Genomic DNA, 17,746 nt, shown 5'->3' on the forward strand with positions numbered 1-17,746 from the left:
GAAAAGCATTTTAGATGTATATTTAATTGAAAAAATATTTCATTTTTCCATTGATGTGGAACTCGGGTCACAAAAGCTCACCCAAATACACAATAGCCAATAGTAGGAGGGTAGTGGCAGAACTGTCAATAGGCAGAGTTTTAAAAGGGGAAATTGGTAGTTGAATGAAGGGACAAGAGGGGGATAAAGAGGTCAAAGATCTTAAGAGATGCTAAATCATGAAAAGGAGGGGGGGTCATCTTCAACCTCCAGATGACACAAACCAGTGGCAATGTTTCCACTCAATAGAAATTCTATGGAGATGAAACTTCAGAATGTTAAACGTAACCCACAGTCCTCTTAACCTCGACTGAACACCACCACAAAGATCATGTAAAGGATTTACAAGGGAACTCTGAAATTGTACCTGGCGGAAGGGAGGAACCAGATCTGAAATTTTATCTTAGAACTCCCAACTCAGGCAATCTTCTGATCTCGGGTTGTATAGTTTGAATTACCCCAGGGTAAGTCGACAAATCCCCAAATTTCAGCCCCAACTGATAGAACCCCAACAAGTTCGATCCCAAAGTTCAGGACTGCCAATTGTTGAACAGAACAAGGGAAGAAATTAAAGGAGAAAAGAAGGAAGAAGAACAAGGAGAAGAAGAAGGTTTTGCAAGGGGAAAGGGGAGAGAAAGAACAAGAGATGAGAGAGAGAGAGGGGGGGGGGGAGATCGCACATGCCACACAGGCTACTCAAGGAAAACTCAATCTTCCATTGTCTCGAATTTGAATCCATCCTAGATACAAGACCCAACTAAAAAAGGAAACCTATTTAACTAGGAAACAAACTCAATTAAGGAAACTGGAAAATAAATTTAATCTCGTACGTGACTTACCCAAATAAAAGATAACATGATTATCCCAATATAAATAAAGAAAATCCTAAATATCCTACTAGACCAAAGACCCAAATTTGGACCCGGTTCTCGGTCTGGGTTCTCAAACAGGTTCGGCCAGGTCCAAGGAAGTGCTCGTGTATCATTTTCCAAACCACTGTCTACTGATATACTGTTAGGTTAATAGTTTAATATTTTTTGGGATTATTCTTGGTGAATTAGTAGTCCATTTTATGCTGGGAGTAATTATGACAACTGAATTTAATTCAAACTGTTTTCATGAGCCTCCTTTTAGAAATGTACGATAATCATTTCAAGGGTTGTGGAAGAGTTGTATTAAAACTTTTATAAATGGTGTATCTTTAGGAATTGATGTTTTCCTAGGCTGCCTATAATGATTGGAAATTAGAAGATATCTGTTGCACTTCTTCCATTCCTCCCCCTCCAAATCCTTTCCCCCTCATTTCTGTTTCTCATCTCATTTCAGAATGAATGCCAGTCGACTCTATTGTTGACCCTTTTTTCTGGTTTCTGATGGAATCAGTCTGCATTGGAGCTTGGTAATTATTTGTAACCTGGAGAAGGATGATGAATCGGGACAGATTATACTCCTTCATTTGGATTCATTGGGATATCACAATAGTTTTGACATTTTTGAGGACATTAGAAGGTGAGACAATGGAAGCACTTTCTTGCAGTGCATTTATGAGTTATTTTATTCATTTCCTATGGACCGTATGATAATAGTAAAGTTAAGAGCTATGAATGTTTTCTTTCAATTTTATTGTTTCTTTTTTGTGTGTATTTAGACTTCGTTATTTGATTCTGGCAATCTATGTGGTGTTACTCTTCTATAAATTATCTACAAGGTAGAGTAATTAAACTATTTTTTTTTGGGCGGTGGGGGTGGGTGGGACCATCTTGTCGCTTGACAGCCTTGGTATATTATGCATAGTTGTCAAAGCACTAGACGATTCAAGGCGTTCGAGGTCCTCCCTAAGCGCTTAGGCAGTGCCTAGGCAGCCTAAATCGCGTTCCGGTATTATTTTTTTAATATATCAGTTATATGTGTGAAACAATTAAAACATACATTTGGTTTAGGGTGCGTCTGTTTGTAACCAAGAAGGTTACAAACAGAATTTGTAACCGGACTTTATTTGTCCTCAAGCATAATGTATTCTTATATGGATTGAGGGGTATATAATGTAATTTCACGCAAATGGTTAAAAAAAAAATTCGTTCTTCATCTTCCCTGATTCCAGCGCCGACATGAATCCAGCTGACCCTTCCACTGCAACTTCTATCAACCCCCTTCAGCTCTTACCTCCCAACCTGCAACTCTCCTACCCCCACCTCCACATGCTACTCACCAATCAACTCTGCCCTCGGGCCGCACCCATATTCTACACCCCCACCCTGCCCTCCCACTCTGTAGTCCACCCCTGTCCTCTGTAAAATTTTCAACCTCTCTCTCTCTCTGTTTATTCCCTGCCCCTATTCTCAAAGATAGCTTCTTCTCTTCCATTGAACACCTCTCACCACAACCCCACTTCTCTACCTTCTTCAAATTTCTTAACAAATAGCAGAGCAACTGCAAGGATCAATTGGAATAGCGCCCAGCAATCGGAACTTGGGTTCAATCAACTTTATAAGTGGTAAAATGCTAAAAGGCACTTAGGAGATTGCGTAGACAGAGGAAAAAAAAAAGGGGACAAACCCATTTAGAATTCAGATAGAAAGGACCAACAATTCTCTTTTGTGAGGCTTTGCAGAGGCTAAGTTTGAAGCCGGTTGATACACTCTCAACGGCATTGTTGCTTCTGGCATTCAGGCAAGCTAACGCAGATCCTCACAGAGGACCCAACAGTAATGGAAACGACTCAACAGGATGGAGACTTGGGCGGCCATTCTGTTGAGAGGTGATCGCCAGACCCACCACTGTTCAATCTGAACCTCCCAGTGTCAAGGCTGCCTGATCCTTTAAGGAGGTTCTGCTTCTCCCCCAACGCCCTAAACTCCCACGATGATCTCATTTCCAGTTTCAATTGCGTTCCATGTTCTTCTTAGGCCCCCCAAAACCAAAATTGTTAAAAAACTGAAACACTCAAATCACTATCATCCAAAAAAAAGCACACTTCTCTGAATTTGATGCCCCAAATCTACTGAACAGACACTGTACTAGCTTAAATGATGCCCAGATAACGACCAGATCTATAATATAAAAAATACTGCACTAAGCTAAGCTTGACAGTTGTCAGAGACGGAAACAGAGAAAAAAATTAGCTCCTAAAGTTACAAAACCTAAACATGTAAACAATGGCAGGGAATCGTTGGGGAGGGGAGTCGGAGCCGGGAAAGAAGGGGAGAAATCCCCGGAGCCGGGAAAGAAAGGGAGAAAGAGAAAGAGAGGGAAGAGGATGGGAAAATTACAAAATACACCCTATTTTAAAATGTTGGTAAGCGGTGTGGGGTGGGCAAAAAAATCCAATTTTTGTTCTTGAACTGGGGGTTGACTTTTTATCCTTTTGGAATTTTATTTTTTAACTATTTATTGGATTCAAATTGGGTTATTTGCTTATTTATGAATAATATCTTAAGTAAATGAAATAACAATTATTATTTCAATTACTTAAATGATATTTGGCATAAATAAGTGTCAGAACCTGGATTGAGACCAATTAAACCAATGCAAGGAGGCCTACAATAAGGTGGCAGCTGCCTAGGCACCTAGAAATCCGCCTGAACGCCTAGGCGGCGCCTTGGCGACTCCTTGACAACTATGATATTATGGATGTGCTACATTGAGACTTGAGAGTATTAAGGTGATCTAAAGTTTAAAGTTGAGTTCTATTGGGCCATCTCAAGTTCTATAACCAAAAGAAAAACAAAGAAAAAGAAATGCCAGCATGAAGCTGCAGGTTCAAGTTTGACAGTGGCCTCTTCATAGAAAAAAATGCTGGAAGTTAGGTCCGTCTACAGTCCACCCCTTTGGATCCTGTCAAAAGCAGGATCATACCTGTTTACAGCCCGTTCATGTTCATTTATAGTACATGTAAATTTGGGAATCATATTCTCCATTCCACTTGTGCTTTATTGGTATAAAGAATAAATTTATGTACTTTATGCTTTTCAGCTTTTTAAAAGAAGAATGGAAATACCTAAGTGAAGAAGTTGCAGCTCCAGACCCGTCCATTGGAGACAGAGTGCGTAGAAACCTTCGAAGTAAAATCTGTGAGAAAATAATCACGGTAGGAAGATGTGTCGCATTTGCATCAAATTTTGTGACCATTTTTGCCATAGATGTTTTCTTAGCTGTCATATTCTTAGCATATCTTCCCTCCCCCCTTTTACGATTGTTATACTTAGCATGTTTTTGCATTGCTTATTTGCTTTAATCGTTGTCTAGCTACCAAGTGACAATTCTGACTTACCAATGCAAGAAAAATAAATTCCTATACACCTTGACCTGGTGCAATAATGATTTCATATTATATCCCTGGTTTTAATTTAGTTTTTTTTTTAATGTGGCTTTGTATCACAATAATAGCTTTGATTTTCATTCAGAGGTACTATAGTCTGGTATGTAATTGTCCAAATGTTTTTCTTTTTTGAAGGGGGGGGGGGGTTACTTAAATGACTACTTGTGGAGGTGTGAGGATGAGGAATCGAACTCCGTGACTCTTGCATGCAAAGCAAGTGCTCTATGATATGAGCTATATTCATAGGTAGTGTTTCAGAAGTTGAGTGAGGGAGATTCCTGCAAGTCTGGGAAATCTAACTGCTACATTCGATTACCACTGGGAACCAATTAAATGATAATTCTCAGATTTTTTTGATAGTCGCCAATTAAAAGGAGACATTTTCTCGATTTTTGTTATAGCTATTACAGCCGCTGAAACAGCCATTGGATAAATCCTTGTGTGAAGATGTTGCCTTGAAAACAGGGTTGCCGATAGAATCCTTGTTTGATTGAGAGAATGATTAGACTGCCAATGTGACAGCCCTACTTTATTTATAATAGGTGACATACAGGTATAAGTACTATAATGCCCCTATGGACAGATTTACCTTTATACCCATATTACAACACTCCCCCACAAGTTGGTGCATAGATGTCACACATGCCCAACTTGCACTCTAAAGGATGAAACAATTTACTACTTAACCCCTTGGTAAAATATCTGCTAACTGATCCATAGTTGTCAAGGCATCGTCTAGGCGCCGCCTAGGCGTCTAGGTGCCTTGGTCGACTTGGATGCCTTGGTCGCCTAGGCGGGCGCCTTGGACACCTAGGCTGCCTACTTGGTGTCGCCTTTATTTTGGACCCTCGCCAACACCTTGGGTTGCCTAATCGCCGTGACAACTATGAACTGATCTCCAGATTGCATAAAAGGTATACAAAACAGTCCTTGATCTAACTTTTCTTTGATGAAATGACGATCTATCTCCACATGTTTGGTGCGATCGTGCTGAACAGGATTGTGAGCAATACTAATTGTGGACTTATTGTCACAATATAACATCATAGGAAGGGAAACAGGAAGGTCCAAATCTTTCAAGAGTCCTTGAAGCCACATCTACTCATAGATGCCATGAGACATGGCTCAGAATTCAGCTTTAGCACTGGACCAAGCAACAACTGTCTACTTCTTACTTTTCCAAGTAACCAGGTTGCCTCCCACAAAAGTACCATAACCGGTGGTAGATCGCCGATCATCCAAAGAGCTGGCCCAATCAGCATCCGTAAAGGCCTCAACTCGTAATGGCCATGGGAAGAAAAGAGGATTCACTTTCCTGGAGCAGATTTTAGGTAGCGCAAGATCCGGAACACAACTTCTAAGTATGAGTAATAAGGATAATGCATATACTGACTTACTAGACTAACAACAAAGGTAATGTTTGGACAAGTATGGGATAGGTAAATTAGCTTTCCAACCAATCGCTGATACTGTCCCGTATCCACTGGATTACCAATCTTACTAGAAAGATGAACATTTGCTTCAAGAGGAGTATCTGAAATCTTACAACTAATAGGAAAATACCCTTGGTGGAGCGGGGAACCTCAATACCGAGAAAATAACGCAGCTTACCTAGGTCCTTGATCTCAAACTCTTGATTAAGGTAAGTCGTTAGGCAAGAAATTTCTTCTATGCTACTCCCAATGACTACATTGTTATCAACGTACACAATGAGAATAGCAATCTTGGAACTAGTCCACTTAATGAACTAAGTCTGATCAACATTGCTTTGAGTGTAGCCTACAGACACCATAGCTTTGTGGAATCTCCCAAACCAAGCACAAGGAGATTGCTTCAACCCATACAGAGCTCGCTTAAGCTTGCAAACCTTTCCCTTGGTTCTCTGACATGAGAAACCAGGAGGAATTTCCATGTATACTTCTTCCAATTCACCATGAAGAAATGCGTTCTCAACGTCAAGTTGTTGCAAATCCCATCCTAGATTCACAACACAAGAAAGAATCACACGGATGTATTCATTTTTGCAACTGGTGCAAATGTCTCCTGGTAATCTAGAACATAGGTCTGAGTAAATCCTCTTGCAACCAGCATGGCCTTGTACCGGTCCACCGTCCCATCCATATTTTACTTCACAGTGAAGACCCATTTGCAACTTACTATCCTTTTCTGTGGTGGAAGAGAGAACAAATCTCAGGTACCATTCTTATTCAAGGTTTGCATTTCTTCATTTATGGCTGCCTTCCACCGCGGTTCTGTGATAGCTTCCTGCCAATTCTGCGGAATGCAAATAAATGACAAGGAAGACACAAATGTATGATATAACAGAGGTTTAGGACCTAGATCAGGAGGTGATGACTGGCTAGGTGGTGTTGGTGCCATAGGTGCCACTGAGGTGGTGTCTATTTGTTGCTCACGATGTCGACGAACATATACTCTCATGGGCAGCTGAACATGAACATGTGTCTCCCCCTGAACTGAAGGAACTTGAGAGGTAGAGTCAGAGGCAAGAATAGGGATGGCTAGAGGCACATCTTCACCAAACAGAGAAGTATACCCCCCATGAAGAGGTGTCGGAGAGTAGTAGGCAGCAAACTCGTGGAACACAACGTCCATAGATACAAAGACCCGATGAGATGGGGGTGATAACACTTGTAGCCCTTTTGGATAGCAGAGTATCCAATGAACACACACATTTGAGTCAGCGGTGGTCTAACTTGCCATGGAGATGGTGATTCTGAACAAAACAAATACAGCCAATGACTTTAGGAGGGATAAGAAAGGTGGAGGAACCCTGGAGAAAACCAATAGGAGCCTTGAAGTCAAGGACACGAGTCAGCATCCGGTTAATGAGATAAGCAGTAGTGAGAATAGCTTCACTCCAATACTGAGGAACATTCATTTCAAACAGAAGAGCATGGGCCACCTCCTATAGATGTCTATTCTTGCGTTCAACCACACCATTTTGAGCCGGTGTATCAACGCAATTGGTCTGATGAATAATCCCCCGAGTGGCAAGGTAACTCTGAAGGGAACTCTCCATATATTCTCTTCCACTATCACTACAGAGAATTTTGATGGTGGAATTAAATTGAGTACGAACCATGGTGTAAAAAAGTTGAAAACAGCGAAATACCTCACTCTTTTGGTGCATCAATTGTGCAAGTCAAAAGAAAAGGGAGGCCTTGTATTCAGGAACTCTAAACTTGAGAATCTAGCTCTACTGGCTAAAGTTGCATGGAGATTGATATCCTCCCCAGAATCTCCTTGGGCTCAAATGCTAATATGTATTTACTTCCTAGACTTAGATTTCCTCTTGACAAGACTTGGATCAAGCCCATCGTAGGCATGGCACAACATTCTTCATGGGAGAAAAGTGATTATTGATGGTCTATTATGGAAAGTGGGTAATGGTTCCCAGATCAAGATTTGGGGGGATAGATGGATACCCTCTCTCTCAGGAGCTAAACTGATACATGCTTGACCTCTTGATTTTCATCTTACCTATGTTGCTGAGATTATTGACCAAGAAAATTGCTGCTAGAATCAAGATCTGCTGAATTGGTTCTTCCACCCAACTGACCAAACTCCCATAATGGAAATCCAACTGAGCATCTTTCTGAGGGAGGACAAACAAGTATGGGGGGAATTAAAGAATGGAATCTTTTCAGTGAAGTCGGCCTACCATCTTCTCAACAATCAATAGGATGCCATAGAAGCCTTCCGCCCTAGTATCTCTCGTCATTGCTCTTGGACCTCTACCCCAGATTTTGTCTGGAAGAATATATGACAATGTCACCCTACCAAAAAAAAAATCTTTCTATGGAGAGTTTGTGCACGTGGGATTGCATCTAGAGAGGAACTGCTACACTGACAATTGAATGTTGATCCTATGTGTACTCATTGTGGTACTTCCCCTGAAACCATAGACCACATATTGCTTGAATGCCCATTGGCGCAACTTGTTTGGTTTGGAAGCTTCCTCTCCTATGTTACTCCTCGGAACTCCACTCTATCTATTTCCTCATGGATTCAGAGTTGGAACTCCATCTTATCCCAAGTTAAGAACATCAGCAAGCATGCCCTTGGTCTTTGTGCTTTTATTTGTTGACATCTATGGGTTTCTAGGAATGATAGAATTTTCAAGTGGAGAATTTGGTCCCCAAGTGAAATCATCCAAGCAGCAGAATGTGCCCGCTATGAATTCTGCCAAGCAAATCCTATCATCAATAGAGGGGATCAACCTCTAGCTCCATCTGAAAGTTCCCATCACTCCTTGTGATGGGTCGCCCCTCCCACTGGCACAATGAAACTTAACTCTGATACGCCACTATCTTCAGATCTGAACAGGGGTGGTTTTGGTTTTGTTGTTCGAGACCATGCTGGAAATCTGGAATTATAGCTGTTGCAATGTCCGAACCTTTTTCTTTCAGCAAGCTTTAGTCGTTGAGGCTCTGGCTCTGAGGTCGGGTTTACTACATTCTATAACCGAAGGATATGATCATCCCATGGTTGAATTTAATTGCCTTGAGCTTATTCGTTATATCAATTCTGAAGCTGCCGACCCCCCTATGGTTTTATCTTTGATCTAAGATGTACAAAGTCTGACCTCTTATTTCCTGTCATGTTCTTTCACTTATGTTTCTAGACATCAACTCTGTTGTAGATGCTCTTGCCCGAAGGGCACTGTCAGTTTCATGTATGACACTGCTCCAATTCCACTCCTTGGCTTCTGGATCTATGCCAACCAGAATCCTCGGCCTATACAGGATTAGATAATGAATAATTTTCTATTCTACCAAAAAAATCCATGTAACCCGTGTATGATAATCGATTAAAGTCACAAACCATCGATAACCAGTAATGGAAGAACAACGGGCAGGGCCCCACACATCAGAGTGAATAAACATAAAAGGAGAGGGACTTCCATTATTCAAACTGGAATAAGTTGAACGAGTTTGCTTGGCTAAAACACAAGCATCACAAAAGAAAACCCTGGGATTACAGTGCTGATATAAACTAGGAAAAGTTTAACTAAAGTGCCAATAGGGAGATGGCCTAAGCGTCTATGCCAAAGAAGTAATTCAGATGAAGATGCTGAACGAGAACGGGTCTAATGAGCCTGACCCAGTGAAGAAGTGTCATCGTCAAGCAAATAATGACCACCATGCACCCTACCACAACCAATCTTTGTCACCAGATCCTAAAAAACACAGTGAGAAGGGAAGAGAGTCACTTTACAATTTAGATCATTGGTAAGACTGCTGATAAAAAGAAGGTTAGTAGAAAAATCTGGAACATGAAAAATAGAAGCTAAGGATAAAGAGGGAGAACAAGTGATAGAACCCTTCCCAGAAACTGAGTATGAGTACTTAATCCTCATCAGACATCTTCACTCTCTTACCCTTAGACTGTGGAGATGATGAAGCAGTAGAATCAGTAATAGCAGTGGAATTAGCAAATTGTTGCTGAGGTGGTTTGCCATGAAGTTTCCAACAAAAGTGTTGGATGTGTCCTGGGCGACCACAATGGTGATAAGTCTTCTCCAAACCTGAAGTAATGGCAGGGAGACTTTCATTCAATCAATGAGGTCAACTTCTTATGATGCTTCCACCCAGTCAACGAGCTTTTTATTTGCTACAGGGTGGTCGTAGATCAGGGCGCAGGAAGTCGAAATGAACTCACCTGATGCAGCCTGAGTACCAAAAATAGGAGCTTTACCAGAACCAGCCCCACGTCCACGACCACCACTACCACCATTACCTGTCCCACTATTGGGCCCACAATTAGGTGTAAAAGAAGCCAGAGCTGAATTGTCAACCGGGGTGGAATCATGAGAATTCTCACAAGACTCACAGAACTCGGGAAAAAAAAATCTGAGAGTGTGGCTACCTTATCACTACCAAGAATCTGAGAACAAACTGAATCAAACTCCTTGTCAACACCTCCCAAAAATCCCATGACAGCGAGCTGCTCTCGCTGATTTTGCATCTGTTGTACTTCAGAAGTTATAGGAAGTAATGAATTCAGCTCCTCATACATCCTCTTAAAGTCAGCAAAATACTGGGTAAAGGGACGACCCTTTCGATCAGCCCTATAAAACTCATGTGACAACTCATAGATATGAAAAAGGTAGTTTTGTCTGGAATACAAAACATTTAGATGTTCCCATGATTCCTTAATGGTGTCAATATGAGTCACCAAGTCAACAATCTGATTTTTTATGAAGTTCAGCATCTGTCCCATAATAAGTGCATCAGTGGTGTCCCATGATGCATCATCAGCCGGTTTAGTCTTTGTTAAATGACCCTGTTGGTCAAAACCAGTCAACACCAATGTAACAATTTTCTTCCATTGCTGAAAATTGCCAATTCTTTCTAATTTCTTTTCAGTAATATGATTGGAGGACAAAGACACAGCCTCAGTAACGACATTCTTTGGAGGCTCAAACATCTTTCACAAACAAAAATAGAGTGAAATTGCAATAAGTACCAATGATTTAGAGAGAAGAACAAAACCCAGATAATATTGATTTTTCAAAATCCTGAAAAATCGATTTCTCCAATACCCTGACCAGACCGATCTCCAAAAACCCTGACAAGTTGATGTCGATTTCTGAATCTGGCACTTCAACTGCAATCTTCACTCCATAAATCAATTACCATGAAAAGAGAGACCTAGTTCTTAATTTTGAAACATGAACTAGTCTAGTCTCTAAACAATCCCAAAACACATGCTGCACGCCTGCACACGAAAAGCAAGAGAAGCTGCAAGCCCAAACTGATACAAATCAACCAATAAAGATTGAAACCTTGAAAGAGAGAAGACAAGAGACTAGGAGATCTGCTCATACCATGTAAATAATAAGAGAAGATAAAAGGGAGAAAGAGAACAAAGAGAGAGACGATGGTTTTGTGTAACCTTGGCAGTTACAACTTAATGTTGAAGCTCCCACTCAATTCAATATATAATAAATAAAGAGCACAAAGGACATAACTGGAAATAAAGAAATAAGAAACAAAAAATAAAAGCCTAAACTACCCCTCACCTATCTCGGTATTAGCACTAGTGCAAGCCAGCGCTAATACCGAGACTCACAAGTCTCGATTTACAAGAAACAAATAAATTATCAAATTAATAAGATTGTTTTTAAAAAAAATGGGAATCACACTGACCATCTCAAGTAGACTCTAAATAAAATTCATAATCAATTTACACATCTTACATATAGATGTCATCACATACTAAAAGCCTATCAATAATTCAATACATTGGCCGTGACTTTCTGATTAACCATGGTTAAGGAACCGCAAGATTCAGTCTTGTTGGAAATGTAACTGAATAGGCTTTAAAACAGCACCAAATCCTAGTAATGGATGAGATTTATCCTGACAAAAAAAAAAAAAAAAGCCCAGATAAAAATGACAGAAAGGACTATTATAAGGCTGAAAAAAGAAAAGTTCCCTTCGCTGATCTTCACATTCATGTCCTTGGAGACTTTCAAAAGAAGAAACATCATTCATTGAAGGTTGAGATGCTGTGAAATTTACTTAGAACCAGATATAGCAGAAGATTTGGATGAGCAAACATCTGTTTGACAGGTTCTTTTGCTATTGCTACATTGATTCTTGATTTGAGGTCCTTTCATGGAATGTGATTAACGTGCTTCCATCTTCTTCATGCTGGTGCACTAACATGGGGACTAGGGATAGATGTGCTATAGGATTTTCAATTGGTGCTACATGACTTGGTGACATGTGGTTATACAATTTCTCATTTTAAGCCCTGTAATGTCATGGAAGACATAACACGGTATAAATTAAAACCATTGCTTCTTTTTTGGGGTGAATAAAAAAATTCATTACCAAAGAGAAAAGATACAGCAGCTCCCTTAGGGAGCAAAAAGAAAGAAAAGAAGGACCAACGCCTCAAACAGGGGAGGGCTGGAGAGAAATGGAGGACAGACCCCAGGAGACAACAATAAGCCTATTCCTTGGGGTGTCGTTACAAAATGAGAGAGGGGCTGAAGATAAACAAGCTTTGATTTCAAACGAAATAGAATCCCAAATCTGCTGATGAGTTCGAGATTTGGAGGTCCATTTCCTAAGGTTACGCTCCATCCAGATGTGGTTGATGGCGGCACAAAAAACTAACTTTCCAACAGTGTCGCAAATAGAAGAACCAACAAAAGTCATATCAATCCAAAGCCACTCTCTACTGAAGGGCAGAATTCTTTGACTTCTAGGCCAGCATTTTGCTAAGTCTCCCTTCCAAATAGCCAAGGAGAAGGGCCACGCAAAGAAAAGGTGCTCAGTATCTTCCTCATTGTTCCAGCAAAGGCAACAAGAAGGAGAGGCAGCAATCTGGCAATGGCGGAGGGACTGAGTTGGAAGACAATTGGAGAGCGCTCTCTAGGTTGTGAAGCAGTGACGGGGAATGTGATGCTTGAACCAAAGAAGTTTTCTCTAAGGAGGAAGAGGGCTTTTGATGCGAATATCATCCCAGGCAGCTTTTGCAGTGAAGGAATCCGTCTTGGAAGGCCAAATGACACCATCACCTCTCCCACGACTTATGGAGGGGAGAGCAGACCAAATGTTGGAAAGAGTCTGATGAGAAGAAGGCAGCGGATCCCAACCAATGGGGTCAATGGTAGCAGCAACCTGAGAATGCCAGGGGATGCCTGATCTGTAGATAATTCTAGGGCTAACAAGGCGGAGGAGGATGCCCATAGGGTGCCTATAATCTAGTCAGAGGGAAGTAGAGGATCCATCTCCAATGCGAGAGCAAATAGCTCCTTGGACAAGAGAACGAGCAGCTAAGATCTTACGCCAGACCCAAGAAGCATCAGTAGACGAAGAAACAGTCCAAATAGAGTCTTGCTGAAGGTGCCTTGAGTAGATCTAGTCGACCCAAATACTTCTCTTTTTTTATGCAATCGTCCAGATCAGTTTGATGGTGCCTGCCAAGTTTACCTCAATTCTTCAAATACCCAAGCCACCCTCTTTTTTTGGAAGGTAGACCGAAGCCCAACTAATCGGGTGGAGGAATCTAGAGGAGTCCGTGCCTTTCCAGAGGAAAGAGGCCATTAGGGATTCCAAAGCCTTGATAGTAGAATGAGGCAATCCATAAATACCAGACCAGAAGATGTAGGAGGATTCCAACACTGATTTGATAAGAACTAATCGGCCTGCATAAGATAGGAGCTTTCCTTTCCAGAGTTGAAGTCTTTTCCTGATAAGATCCAGCATAGGAGTGTAATGGTGCGAAGAGAGCCTAGCAGGAATCAACGAGAGCCCCAAATATTTGACAGGGAACTGGCCAACGGAAAATCCCACTTTCTCAATAAGGGCTGCTCTATCTAAGTCAGGAACCCCAGCAAGGAATAAAAGGGACTTCGAAGGATTGATGCACAGATCCGAGATCAATTGGAAGTGCTGCAAACAAGACATAATGGTTTCAAAGGAACTGATGGAGGCCTTGGAGAAGATCATGAGGTCATCTGCAAAAGCCAAGTGGGAGAGCTTGAGAGCTTTGCACTTAGGAATGAGAGATACAAGATTCTGATCCGTACAGATTTGAATTTCTCTTGATAGAACTTCCAGCGCTAAGGTGAAAATGTAAGGGGATAGAGGGCACCCTTGTTTGATTCCCTTTGAAGTTGAGAAGTAGCCTGCCGGGCTGCCATTTACTAGAACAGAGAGCCTTGTAGTGGAGATGCAAGCATGGATCCAGTGAACAAACGCAGGAGGGAATCCCATCTTATTCATCACATTGATAATGAAGTCCCATCTTAGAGAGTCAAAAGCCTTGTGAATATCTATCTTCATAAGAGCTGCAGGGGAATGACTAGATCTTTCAAAACTTCTAACAATCTCATTATATAGGAGGATGTTGTTTGAAATACATCTACCCGGGATGAAGGCCGACTGGTTTTCGCTGATAAGCAAATCCACAACACTTTTGAGTCTGATGGCAAGGATTTTTGTAATAAACTTTATCAGATTGCAAAGAGCAATGGGTCTGAAATCCGTCATCATTGAAGCTCCTTCCTTTTTGGGAATAAGACAAAGAAAAATATGGTTTACCCCTTTGATCTGACACGGGTTGTAGAAGAAGCTCTGAACAGCTTTGATGTGCTTTCTGACATTGTTTCCCCGTGTTAAATTGGATGAGTGTGACTTGATCTTCTGACTAATACATCATGATTGCCTTCAAAAAATGCCAGAATGCAAATATGTCACATAGGGTTAGTTTTTAGTGCACTGCAGGCACAATTTTCTCTATTATGTCTTCGAAATTAGATATCATGGTGAGGAAGGACATGCATAGGTTAGGACTTGTTCCAGGTATGACCTCGGACAGAGCCAACTGGAGGTCAAGGATCCATGTCGCAGACCCCATTTAGCTGAGATTCTCTTGACGGATTGGGCTATGCCTCTTTCCTCTTACTATCTTTCATCTTTCATCTTTCATCATTCATTTTTCTATTTATTTCCCATCTTTCTTTTGCCCTTTTCCTTTTTCATCTCTCGTCTCTTTCCCCATCTCTCTTTTCCCATCTTTCTTTCCTTTTTTTGGTTAAAACTATGTTTTACATACTTTGTTTTGTCTGTATCCATGTAACCGACCCCATTAAGTTGGGATAAGGCTGAGTTTGTTGTTGTCTTCGAAATTAGATATCATGCTAAGGCCTTATATGACTTGAAATAATCATCTTTTTAGCATTTCCTCAAGTTCAACCAGAATTACTGCCATGATTAGATGCCTAGGCTTTTGATTATTTCCTTGATTTTTTCAAGTTTGTGGCAAAGGTTTTATGTATGTTATTGATTGTTTTAGTTGACTCTTTTGAATTATCTGCATCTGCACAATTGTTCTGAATTAATACAGGGTTAAACAGATTTGACTAAGGAACTAAAATTATATTAGATATGGAATTTTAAGAACACCGTGGGTGAATTCTCTATGGTTCAATTCTTAGGGTGTATTCTTTTCTAAACCATGGCTTGGTAGTTTATTTTATATAGGATTATATTAGGAGTTTTTGCCATTGCATTTGCAAGTAAGTTGTGGATTTTAGTGAGAGAAATGGTGTATAAGTGTCCTGTGCCTAAATAGGTGTTTTTTTGGTTGCCTTGCCCAAGTTTTTCACCTAGGCAGGTGCCATTTTGGATTCTGAGGCAAGGGATTCACAACGAAATGGTTCCTTCCTAAGAGATTGCTTATGTCAGGGTCATACGATCGAATGACTTTAATTATGTATCTTTAATAGATTTTTCCCTTCTCATATATGAATCTGATAGAAGGCACACTCTGTTATCATCTAATCACATCAGTTATTTTGGCGTCAATCTGTTAGTTGGGATACTCGTTCAGTGATTGGTCACAATCTTGTACAATTTATTCATGACATATCTTGTGAATATGAGGGCTTCAGACTGTTCCTCGGGTCCTTTACACCAGAACTATTAATTTCCATAAAAAAATTTCTTTCTTTGTAGGTGAATCACTTGCTCACCGGTTACACAATTTCTCATTTAAGCCTTGTAAATCCCTAACTACCTTGCCTTTGGGCTCTAGATATAGTGCCTTTTTTAATTACGTGTTGCAATGGATCACTCTGTTGCCATAATGGTTTGAAGAATCGGAATCTGATCGGTAGAATTGACCGAGACCGATACCGATTCCAGCGGATTTGGGTCGGCCAATTTGTACTGTATCTCTAGGGTTCAGGGAGAATCTGAACCGATTCCTCAAACCGTGGTTGACATTGAACTACACAAGCTGGAAGGGGAATAAGCTTAGATTCATGGGTTGGTTATGGGGTTTCAGAAAGAACGAGGCTGAAGGATATTATTTGTTGGCACATAGACAGGGAGATGCGCTTATATGTGAAGCATTATATCTTTTGCCCAGTCAAGGAGCAATAGAGAGAGCATCTTCATTTCATTTCCCTTCCCTGTTTTTCTCTAACTGGTGTTTTGATTCTAGTCGGTGAGGTAGTTGGCTAGTTACTCTCTTTATTTTATTTCCCTTCTCTGTTTTTCTCTGACTGGTTTTTTTATTCTAGTCAGTGAGGTAGTTGGCTAGTTGCTGTAGTAGAGGGAGTGGCCATATTTGTTTCATTTCCTTTCTCTGTATTTCTCAAGACTCTCAGGTTTAGATTTTGGTCAGAGGAGGTAGTTGCTTAAATATTCATTTCTCGTAATGCATACTTATAGTTTCTGGTTTGCTTATGTGATTCTTGTGATCCTCATGTAGGTTCCCCAACAGAGAAATGACTATGATTGTGGCATCTTTGTGCTTTACTTCATGGAGCGTTTCATTGAAGAGGCCCCTGCAAGGCTCAAAAAGAAAGATCTAGATAGGGTATGATTTAAATTTAAAGTTATTTGCCTTTGTCCCTCTGCTGTTTTCCCTTCATTAATATTTTCTAGTTCTTCAGTTTGGCAAACAGTGGTTCAAACATGAAGAGGCATCAGGGTTGAGAAAGAGGATTCGAGATTTGCTTAATGAAGAGTTTGAAAATGCTAAAATGGAGGATTTTAGCAGGGAATCATCACCTGTATCTTCGGGTGATGCTGCAATAGGGCACACTAAGGATCATTCCGATTCTTAACTTATGATTTGGACTGAATGGGACATCTACTCCCTGGGTGGTTCCCCGGTTGGGGTTTTTCTTGTGCCATTCATCTGCACGGTGTATAGCCTCTTGTATACATTGTGAATACCATGCTTTCTCAGGATTATCTCACCTCGTCCATCATCAATGAGCTTGTGTAGAAACCTTACTGATTTGGCTGGGAGATGTCAATACTACCTCAGTGTTGATCGTCAGAAGAATTTTGCGATTCAGTAATTATGTAGTGTGCCTAAGATGTGAATGTCAGTAGATTGGTGAAGACTGAAGGAGGGCCTTGGAAGACTCAGGGTAGAAAGTAGTTGATGGTTAAGTGGCATATGAAACATTCATCATCAAAGTTCCTTTTGAACTTGAATGGTAACTAACCATTTTAGGCTGGTCAGAAGCATTTTAAATTTTTTTTTGTTCTGGTGTCGAAATCCTCAGGCAAATATCTGAAATTTTGTTGGTTCTTTTGTATGATCCAAGCCTTTGTAAATGAATGAAAGAGATGTTTGACAATTGTACTACCAATACCTTGGGAAGTATCTTTCACACTAAAGAATGTAAGGGTGTAAATCTGGAGTTGGAAGCGGGAATCAGACTGCAATCGTCGATTAAAAACTAGAACTGATCAGAACCAATTATTAATGGGTCGGTTTTGGTCCTAACCGTTAGAATGATTCATATCTTAGACAATCAGACTCGGATTGAACTTATGATGAATAAATGAAAATATCATCTTGTAAGTTTCTGGCTGGTCTCAGCCG

The 17,746-nt window shown here is 40.6% G+C and overlaps 1 protein-coding gene across 3 annotated transcripts in view; it reads left to right on the plus strand.

Moving 5' to 3' along the window:
* The window catches only part of LOC122671504 (ubiquitin-like-specific protease 1D), an 89,612-nt gene extending 72,418 nt beyond the window's left edge, over nt 1–17,194 (plus strand). For all 3 annotated transcript variants that reach the window (XM_043868757.1, XM_043868756.1, XM_043868758.1), the window contains exons 11-14: nt 1,423–1,548; nt 4,012–4,126; nt 16,616–16,723; nt 16,800–17,194. In XM_043868757.1, the coding sequence (XP_043724692.1) occupies nt 1,423–1,548; nt 4,012–4,126; nt 16,616–16,723; nt 16,800–16,973 (523 nt within the window). In that variant the 3' untranslated portion in view covers nt 16,974–17,194. The remainder of the gene's footprint in view (nt 1–1,422; nt 1,549–4,011; nt 4,127–16,615; nt 16,724–16,799) is intronic.
* The last annotated feature ends 552 nt before the right edge of the window (nt 17,195–17,746 follow it).

The sequence above is a fragment of the Telopea speciosissima genome, chromosome 8 (assembly GCF_018873765.1).
Source record: "Telopea speciosissima isolate NSW1024214 ecotype Mountain lineage chromosome 8, Tspe_v1, whole genome shotgun sequence".
NCBI lineage: Eukaryota > Viridiplantae > Streptophyta > Magnoliopsida > Proteales > Proteaceae > Telopea > Telopea speciosissima.